The following is a 10,827-nucleotide window of genomic DNA, read 5'->3' on the forward strand; positions in this document are numbered from 1 at the left end:
AAAAATCTCTCTGGAGGAAAAACAAAAAAGGACAAGTTTCCAACTTCAAAAGCCAATATAAAAGCATTTGCAATAAAATAAAAGCCGAATGCCTTAACTAGTACAGCACACAAGAGGAAAACATCCTACACACCAAATCTAATAGTGCTTTCTACAACTTTGTCAACAATAAACTCAAAGACTCTAGACCTATCCCACCTCTCAAAGGACCCAACAACAAAGAATACCATGATGATTCATTCCAAGCCAACCTCAACTCTTTCTTTGGCTCTGTATTTGTTAACAGCAATGGCTCATCCCCAATTTCATCAATCGCACCTCAAACTCCCTCAACAACCTAACCGAAATAGACTTCACTGAAGTTGAAAAATCATTACGTGACCTTACACCTTCTCTATCAGTCGGACCAGATGGTCTATGTGCTTCCTAAAAAAGCTCTCTTCTGCCATAGCTGAACCACTAAGCATAATTTTTGAAAAATCCTTCAGAACCAGCACACTTCCTAAGCTATGATCGAAAGCAATGGTCATCCCCATCTTCAAAAAAGGAGATAACTACAGACCAACATCATTATGCTGCGTCCCATGCAAAGTCATGGAATCAATTATAAACAAATCAAATCCTCTCCATCTAGAAACTAATAATTTCCTCTCTAACAAACAATTTGGATTCAGAAAAAAACTATCCTGCAACCTGCAGCTCCTCCACTGCAAAAATATATTGACAACTCATCTAGATCAAGGGAAAACTATAGATGCAATTTATATCGACTTCTGCAAAGCCTTTGATTCAGTGGTCCACGACAAACTACTCCTAAAACTTAAATCCTATGGCATCTCAGGATCCCTCCACAGCTGGATTACAGCATTCCTGTCAAACATACAACAAGTGGTCAAAATAGGAAGCACCATATCTACCCCCGTCCCAATTAAAAACGGTGTTCCCCAAGGTAGTGTACTGGGACCAACACTCTTCATTCTCTACATCAATGACCTTTGCGATTACATCACAAGCAATTGTGTCCTCTTCGCTGACAATGTAAAATTCTTCAACACCACTGATAACACAACTACTCTCCAAAAAGACCTGAACTTCCTTTCTGTGGTCTAACACATGGCAACTCCAAATCTCAATTAGCAAATGCCCTGTCCTACACATTGGGAAAAAGAATTTGAACTCCAAATACAAACTGAATAATCAAATTATCACAGATAACCCCCCACTCGGTTAAAGACCTTGGTGTACTAATAACAAAAGATTTAAGTGCCAAAGCCCACTGCAACAACATAGCTAAGAAGGCTTCAAGAGTTGTAAACCTAATCCTACGTAGCTTCTGCTCTGGCAATCTCATACTACTTACCAGAGCTTACAAAACTTTCACCAGACCTATCCTCGAATACAGCTCATCTGTTTGGAACCCATATCGCATCTCAGACATTAACACCCTTGAAAATGTCCAAAGATACTTCACTAGAAGAGCCCTTCACTCCTCCACTCGAAACACAATACCCTATGAGACTAGATCCTGGGCCTAGAAAGCCTAGAACTAAGACGCCTTAAACAAGATCTAAATATTGCCCACAATATCATATGCTGCAACATCCTGCCTGTCGGTGACTACTTCAGCTTCAACCACAACAACACAAAAGCACACAACAGATTTAAACTTAATATTAACCGCTCCAAACTTGACTGTAAAAAATATGACTTCAGTAACCGAATTGTCGAAGCGTGGAACTCATTACCGGACTCCATAGTGTCATCCCCAAACCCTCAACACTTTACCCTTAGATTATCCACGGTTGACCTATCCAGATTCCTAAGAGGTCAGTAAGGGGCGAGTACAAGTGCACTAGAGTGCCTTCTGTCCCCTGTCCTATTGTTTTCCTATATCTCCTATACCTTTCTTCTATTCCTATATCTCTTCTTCTATTCTTTCATTGATATGTTCTATTCCTATAACTTCTCTTCTTTCTTAGATATATTTTACTATGAGTATATCCTCTATAACCTTCATCATGTATTTTACTATGTGTATACCCACTAAAACCCTAATTGTGTATTGGACAAAATCAATCAATCAATCAATCAATCAATCAATCAATCAATAAACTATAGCCATAAGTCAAGGATTACCTGTACTCATTTTTTCTCCTTCACATCCTACACTCTTACTTAACTTTGTCATTCATTCTCTACTCCCACTGGGTTGTGTGTGTGTTTTTTAAAATGGCTCTTGACTTTATAATTTGGGGGGGGGGGGGGAAGAGATGTGTCCTTTCTGCCCCTCCTTTACTCTTGTCCCATAACAATCTGAGGCTGGCACCTCCGAGCCGGCTTTCTGCTCGGCTCCTAGGAGGGTGATGTGTGGCGACAGCTAAAAGTTGGATAGGGTTTCAGGGGCTACTATATATAAAGCAGCTCAGGGCTCTTATGTCACCGCGCTAATTAAATTCCGTCGGGGCCGCTTCTCCGGCGCGCGCGCTCTCTCTCCGGGCTGCCTTTGGCCAGCCCAGCCGCCGCCCCCCCCCCCCGTCCCCGTCCCGGTGAGGCCCAAAGGCGACCCTCGAGCCCATCATGATGGACCTTTTCGAATCCGGCTCCTACTTCTTCTACCTGGACGGCGAGAATGGAGCCCTGCAGAGCTTGGACATGGCCGAAGGGTCGCCTCTCTACCCGGGCAGCGACAGCACTCTCTCGCCCTCGTCGTGCCAGGACCAGCTGGCCCCGGAGCCCTGCGGCGGAGGCGGCGGAGGAGGCGGAGGAGGCGACAGCAGCGGCGAGGAGCAGCACGTGTTGGCGCCGCCGGGCTTCCAGCCGCTGCACTGCCCGGGCCAGTGCCTGATCTGGGCCTGCAAGACGTGCAAGAAGAAAGCGGCGCCCACCGACCGGCGCAAAGCGGCCACGCTGCGCGAGCGGAGGCGCCTCAAGAAGATCAACGAGGCCTTCGAGGCGCTCAAGAGGCGGACGGTGGCCAACCCCAACCAGCGGCTGCCCAAGGTGGAGATCCTGCGCAGCGCCATCGGCTACATCGAGCGGCTGCAGGAGCTCCTCCGGCGCCTCGACCAGCAGGACAAAGGCCGGGAGCTGCTCCTGCCCGCGGCCGACGGGGGCTCCGGGGACAACGGCCCTTTCGGCTTCGGCGGTCCCAAGCGCGGAAATGTAAGCGCGGCTCGGCCGCTGCCGCTGCCCGGACGGCCTTCTCATCGCTTGGCCTTGGCCGGCCGGGAAAAAGGGCTGGGCGCGGCAGTGGGGCGGGGCGGGGTGCTTGGAAGTGGCTGGTGATCGCCTTCCCCTCTCCCCTTCCTTCCTTCCTTCTTTCATCCCTCCCTCCCTCTCTCCTTTCTTTCTCTCTCTTTCTTATTTTTCCTTCCTTCCTTTCTCTCCCCCTCTCTCCTTTCTCTCTTTCTTATTTTTCCTTCCTTCCTCTTCCTTCCTTCCTCTTCCTTCCTTCCTCTTCCTTCCTTCATTACTTCCTTTCTCTCTCTCTCTCTCTCCCCTTTTCTCTCTTTCTTATTTTTCCTTCCTTCCTTCCTCTTCCTTCCTCTTCCTTCCTTCCTTCCTTCCTTCCTTCCTTCCCTCCCTCTTTCTTTCTCTCTCTCTCTCTCTTATTCTTCCTTCTTTCTTTCTTTCCTTCCTTCCTCTTTCTCTCCCCCTCTCTCTCCTTCTTTCTTTCTCCCTCTCTTTCTTATTTTTCCCTCCCTCCCTTTCTCCTTTTCAGATGGCCACCCCCGACTACTTGAGCACCTGCAGCTCTGCCTGGCCGAGTGGCTCTGACCATTCCCGGACGCTGCCGATCAGCGCCAAGGAAGGTAAAGCGCACTTCATGCTGGGCTGGCGGGTTGTAAGAGCGCATTTCTCTGCCTTTGAATTGGCTGGGAAAGCAGGGCCCCGGCCAGACTTCTGTCCTTCGCGAATTTGGCCCGAATTGGCCACCGGGACAGCCCCAATACTTATAAATCCTCCACAATTAATAAAATCGAGTGGCTGTTAGATGACGGAAAGAGCCTCAGCCAAACGGGATTCTCTGTCTCAGAGTTGCAAGGAGCCATCAGGGAGCAAGTGCTGATCTCAACACGACAACTACCTAGAGTCCTAGCCTAAAATTGTGCCCGGGGGTTTTGTATCTAGAAGAAATCTACTCACCGAGCGTTGCGTCTATTTTCCGTGTAGCTCAGGTCCAGAATGAAAACAAGCATTTTGTACACCCGAATCTTCTTTAAAAAAAGAAAGAAAAGAAAAAACAACATGTTAAAAACTGGCTTCGAAGTTTAGAACTCTAAAGTAAAATGCCTGTAGGAGCCTGGCAGCCTACGAAACAGCTGAGCTCTAAGATCCGATTGTATAGCTGGCGCTTTACAGACGACCCGGAGATCACAGACCCCACTGAATGAAATGGGGAAACTTGGTTTCAAAGCATAAGTTTAAGCAGCCTATTTGGCCCTAAATTTGATTTGATTAAAATAACCTCTCAGTGTCTCAGACAATTTACTATGACACGTTTTCCTAGTCTCCGGGGTTTGTTTTTTCTCTCTGTGTGTGTAATTCAACGCTGCGAGTTGCATTGCTAGCTGCACGTAGGTCACATTGTCATATGTGCATGTGTGGTCAACATTGCGCGCTTACACTGTTCCTTGAAAGAAGGCAAAAAACCCGTTCAGAGTTATTAAGGTCAAATTACCCTGGAATCCAACTTGACCATCAACCCACCCCCCTCCCCGAGGATTTCATAAGGACCTTGAGAACGCATGGAGGTCAGAGAAAGAGCCACCATTCCTCCCCCCCCCCTTTGGCATTTGAGAGAATTTTATTTGAGTGGTTCTTACAAAGATTGTTGCCATATGAAAGTTGTTTGTTGATAGAAATATTAAGCTGTTTTGTCAAACACACTGAAGTAACCCAAAAATATATTTCAGAGCTCACAGAGCTTTAAAAAGAGCAGAGATTATATGCAACCAGACAAAATATAGTATTCCTGAATTTCCCAGTTCGACTTTTAATTAAATACATTCTCTGCAATCGTTGGAACTTTAATCTGGAAATGCAGAGATAGCTTTGTTTGGGATTCTACACACGCCTTACACCTTAAAAAACGTTTACAAGAGACAATAAAAAGTTACCATCCAGAAATAAAATCTTCTAATCCTCCCAGCAATCTTTTTTTTTTCCTTTTCTTTTTTGCCACCGGCCATTAAGTTCTTGTAGCGTACCCGAATGGAGGTGCAGATGGGGGTGAGATTTTGAGATTCCCGAAAGCCGTCATAAAAGCCTGGAAGGTGGAATGAGGGCGATTAAAATATACTCCTAAAAAATAATAATAATAAACGGAACACTCAAATAACACATCCTAAATCTGAATGAATGAAATGTTCTCATTGAATATTCCATTTGCGCAACAGCATGTGAAATTGATGGTCAATCAGTGTTGCTTCCTAAGGGGACAGTTTGATTTCAAAGAAGTCTGATTTATTTGAAGTTATATTCTGTTTTTTAAGCGTCCCCTTTATATTTTTTTGAGAAGTGTACTAAGCGGGGTAGGGAGGATAGCTCTTGAGTGATGCGTTACGGGAGAAAGTTGGCTTTCTTACTGGATGCTGGATCTGAACGTTTTCCCCCTTCTTTCCAAACCAGGAGGGACTCTCTCTGCGGATTCTTCAGCCTCGAGCAGCCTCCGCTGCCTTTCCTCCATCGTCAACAGTATCTCGTCCGAAGATCGCACGGTACCCAACGGAGAAGACGTGGTGGAAAAATAGTCTACCCGGCAGTATTTTGTGAAAACGGGCAGTGGGAAGGAACTGCTGGAGTTCGCACTTGGAAGCCAAGCCTCGAATTTAATTTAATCTTCTGGAAATTCTAGAGCGGAGAGAAAGGAGGGCGGCGCAGCTGAATAAATAAACGCGCCCCTTCTTCGGAGGAAACTTTGCCCATTCGATAAAGGGCACCGGCCCTCCCTGCTTTATAAAGTCTATTTTTTATTTATCTCTCGACTGTTTTATAATTAATATATTATTTTCGTGTTTGGAGAAGCATCTTCGTTGCAACGCCCGCTTCTGTTTTGAAGGACCCCAATGAGCCGGAGATCTTGGTTTTGGGGGGTATGTGGGTTTGAGTGTGTACACGTGTGTGCGCGTTTGTCTATCAAATCACAAGTGTCTAATTTTAGTACTCTCCCCCCTTTTTAACAGAATATCTATTTAAAATGTGGGATGTGGTCTTGTATATAAGAAAATGTAGGTAACATTCCCAAGGCTGTAAAATAAATCTCTTTGTGTACAAAATTCCCTCAACCGCATTTCCATCTTTCTGTGGGGATTCAGTTAAAAACTGGAAGAAAAAGAATACTAAAGAAATGAATGACAATCTGGAAAATCCTCTCCCTTCCGCCAAGATCGACGTCTATTTTTTCCCCTTCAAGTGTTTCCATTACTAGTAAATGGATAAAGGGAGCCGGAATCCTTAGCGGTGCTTGTCCCTCAACTCAAAGGAGCCTCTTGAGTTTATGAGGCGGTTAGGAGATAAATTGGGCATCCGGGAATTTCAGGATCTGTCTGCTGCAGAGATCTCTCAGGCGCCGAAAACGCCTCAACTGGTCTCAATGTTTTGAGTAGTTAATCCAAAATAACTTTTGAAAGTTCTCAAGCACGCGGGGGAAGCAGAAGACAGCCAATCAACCTCCCTTCTTCTCTTGGTAAGCATCCGGTTAATGTTGGATCAGTTGAAATAAATGATCCAGGAACGGAGATCACATGGGCGTTAACTGGCTGGTTTGATTGCCTTTGGGATCCCCAAACTTGGCAACTTTAAGACTTGTGGACTTCATTTCCCAGATAGCTGGCTGGAGAATTCTGGGAGTTGAAGTCCAACAAGTCTTAAAGTTGCCAAGTTTGAGCAGGCCTCTGCATGTCTTGACAGTCGAGCTCCCATTTTCCCTCCCCTCCCTCCCAAGACCTCACCTCGTTTTGTCATTTGTCATGAATGGCTGGATGAGAGGAACGCCCTACCGCGTTCCTCAAGACCTTTAGGCAGTGAAAGACCAGAGAATATTTTTACAACCACACTGTGGGCGTGACTTATTTTGTGCGTGTGCCTCAATAATCATGTGACCTGGTAGGAGTGGTGTGACAACCATGTGATTGTAGGGGTGGCTTAAAGGTCATGTGATTGGCTTAAAGATGGCCAACTTGGCGTCACTCACTCACCTCAAGGTTTGGGTTAGGGTGCCTGGCCTTTCCTCGCCTCAAAGAGTTACAGGATATTTACTGTTACTGAACATATATACTATTTATTCCTATATGTATATATGCCATATGTGTACATGCATATTATGCACAGGGACTCAAAAATATACACTGCTCAAAAAAATAAAGGGAACACTTGAACAACAAAATATAACTCCAAGTAAATCAAACTTCTGTGAAATCAAACTGTCCACTTAGGAAGCAACACTGATTGACAATCAATTTCACCTGCTGTTGTGCATATTCAACTTTGTACAGAACTAAGTATTCAATGAGAATATTTCATTCATTCAGATCTAGGATGTGTTATTTGAGTGTTTCTTGAGCAGTATACTTACTATATGTAAACTACATTTTTGCTAACCCCCCTGCGCCCCCCCCCCTGTGGGCAGTAGCCCACAACTACCCTTAGGGTTAATTTCCTGGAGTCGTTATCAATGCTTATGTGCCAATATTGAATCGCAGCTTTCACCTTGTCAAAATGTTTACCTGCGAACCCCCCCCCCCTCACTTTATTTTTAAGGGGGGGGACTTTGGGACCGTGACGTCACCAGCAAAACTTTCTGGCAGGGAGGGGGGAATTCCAGAGTGCGACAAAAGTTGGCCACCTCCCTGGTGATAGGGCACCCCTCCCCAGCAAAGGTTAAGGGGCAGCGGGGAGATGAGGGGGGGGGGGAGAAACCTGGACAAACAAGTCTCCCTTCCCCAATTAAAGTTCGTATAGAAAAGGCAGCAACTTCTGAGCAGAGGTGGGCTGCTAAGGTGGAACGGTGAGGTGTGCTTGCCCCCCCTCCCGTGGCTATGAGTCAGTGATGGCGAACCTTTTTTCCCTTAGATGCCAAAAGAGCATGCATGTGTGCTATCATGCATGCCTGAGTGCCCACACCCATAACTAAATGCATAGGGAGGACGAAAACAGCTCCCCCCCCAGGCCCTTGGAGACTGGAATCGGCCTATTTCTAAACTTCTGGTGGGCCCAGTAGACTCTTGTTTCCCCGTCCCCAGGCTCCAAAGGTTTCCATGGAACCGGGGAGAGTAAAAATGCCCTTCCCTATCCCCCTGGAGCCTCTCTGGAAGCCAAAAACACCCTTCTAGAGCCTCTGTGCTAGCCAAAAATCAGCTGCCCGGCACACATATGCACTTTGGGGCTGAGCTAGGGCAACAACTCGTGTGCCAGCAGATATGGCTCCGTGCCACCTGTGGCCCCCATGCCATAGGTTCGCTATTACTGCTCTGAGTTCTAGCAGAGTCCAGTGCAATTCTGCTACTGCATCTGGGTAGGTAACAAAAACGATGAAGTATATCATAGGGCTGCACTTATACACTTCTTAGGTGGGTAGAAAGTTCAGTGAATACTTCGGATCTTGCTTCCTAGGAAGCGTGTCTCGAACTTCAATGTTCGAGTCCCGAAAGGTTTGCAAAAGTGTCCTGGTCTTTATCTAATATGGTCTCTATTGGGCGTCCACTTGAGTTGGCCACTTCTCCTCGTAAGAACACGCGGTTCAAAACAAAGAGTTGCGATTTTATTTTATTTTTTATTTTGCCCGCCATTCACACAGACTTCTTGGCGATAGTTATTTTGAGGGCGATGCAAAAGGCTTGGAAAATTTGCAGTCTTCGACATAGGCGCACCCGAATACTGAAGCCACGGTCCAGCCGCTTTTGTGGCATATCCGTGCCTTGCTCTGCAGTCTCTTACATACATACACTTTGCTCCTAAGTCTTTGAGTTGGATACGGTATTTTGCCCCGTTAGTAACCGTGACGATAAATGCGTATAAAAGTCTGGTTCATATCCATTAGCGTTGCCGTTTACAATCCCAAATGTAAAATAAATAAATAAATAAAAAATCGAACTATTTTGCAGTTGTGCCTTAGAATACTTGACTCCCAGAGATGGCGATCGAATGTCCGTATTCTTATGGTGTATTATTTGTTTAAGACTAGTTTTAGGTGATCAAGATTTTTTTCAATGATAAAATATGTATTCAGGAGAAGAAAGATCTGCTATATTCAATGGCTCTTCTTACAGGTGAGGTACAGCAGCTTTTTCTCCCCCACCCCATCTCCTCCCTCTCTCCCTGTGTGTGATGTTTTAGCCGTGCCAAAACTGTTTGGTTCCCCAGTCTCGCCCTCGTTAGCAAAGCAGGGTAACGGGAGAAAATGCTTGGAATAAGGAAGACTTCAAGGTTTTCCATTAAGGAGGAACAACCATTTTTGTTCATTTGTCTTCCCGTCTTCTATTCCCCCCCCCCCCCGATTGTTGGAGGCAATATGCTGACCACAAATCACTCAGAGTCCTCGGAGAGGGGTGGCATGCAAATCTAATAATTTATCATCATCATCATCATCATCATCATCATCATCATCATCATTGTTATTATTAGCTGTAAAGCACCATAAAGCTGTATGTATGTATGTATGTATGTATGTATGTATGTATGTATGTATGTATGTTTAATTTGATTTATATGCTGCCCAATCCCATAGGACCCAGGGCAGCTTACAATAAAACTAACACAGTATAAAGTCAAATTAAAACATTAATAACAGTAAAAACCCTTAATTTAAACAATACAGTCATACTATCACACATACCAATCCAAACATGTTTCGGCCAAGATTAAAAATGTTAATTCTCACGGTCCCAAAGGCCTGCCAGCTGAGCAAGGTTTTCAAGGCTTTTCAGAAGGCCAGTAGGGTGGGCAGTACAGACTTGAGGGGGGGGGGGTAGTTGGTTCCAAAGAGCTGGGGTCACCACAGAGAAGGTCCTTCCCCACTGGCCCACCAACTGGCACTGCTTAGTCAATAGGACCCAGAAAAGGCCGATCTTGTGAGATCTAATCGGTCTCTGGGAGGTATGTGGCAGGAGACAGTCCTGTAAATAGTCAAGCCTTAACCCATGTAGGGCTCTATAGGAGACAACCAACGCCTTGAATTGTGACCGGAGACCAATTAGTAGCCAGTGCAGCATGTGGAGTGTAGGTGTTATGTGTGTGTACAGCCACAACAGCTCACGCAGCTGCATTCTAGACTAACTGCAGCCTCCGAACACTTTTCAAGGGTAGCCCCATGTAGAGCGCATTGCAATAATCAAGACGTGAGTCTTAAGTGCTATTGCTACACCATCATCACCCACCCAACCCCATGACCAACAAACACGCACACGCACACGCACACGCACACGCACACACACACACACACACACACACACACTGCAGCCGAAGAACCTGGATTGGGTTTGGAATGAGCGTGTTTGCATTCCATGACAATTTTTATTCGAGTCTATAAAGCCAAACACCACACTACAGTGGTGGTGGTGGTGGTGGAAGCATAACACGTAGAGGCTGGGGCTGGAGGGAGATAAGTCCGACTTTCACTCAGGAGTCCCCCCCCCCCCAACCCGCATTTCCTTCAGGAAGAGAACCGCTGCGGAAGCTTTGCAAAGGGATCTGTTGCATTTTGCTCGAAGTGCTCCTGAATCTTCTTTTGGGCAATGGGAGATGAGAGAACAACTAAAGCAGAAGAGGAGCGCGGATCCTCAAACTTGTCAACTTTAAGACTTGTGGACTTCAATTCCCAGAATTCTA

At 45.8% G+C, this 10,827-nt stretch overlaps 1 protein-coding gene across 1 annotated transcript; it reads left to right on the forward strand.

Moving 5' to 3' along the window:
* The first annotated feature begins 2,577 nt into the window (after positions 1-2,577).
* Positions 2,578-5,825, forward strand: MYF6 (myogenic factor 6). The gene is made up of 3 exons (XM_070754768.1): positions 2,578-3,162; positions 3,722-3,812; positions 5,635-5,825. Exons 1-3 carry the CDS (start codon positions 2,578-2,580, stop codon positions 5,751-5,753), a joined length of 795 nt encoding a protein of 264 aa, XP_070610869.1. The 3' UTR covers positions 5,754-5,825.
* The last annotated feature ends 5,002 nt before the right edge of the window (positions 5,826-10,827 follow it).

Source organism: Erythrolamprus reginae, chromosome 6 (genome assembly GCF_031021105.1).
Source record: "Erythrolamprus reginae isolate rEryReg1 chromosome 6, rEryReg1.hap1, whole genome shotgun sequence".
Classification (NCBI taxonomy): Eukaryota; Metazoa; Chordata; class Lepidosauria; order Squamata; family Dipsadidae; genus Erythrolamprus; species Erythrolamprus reginae.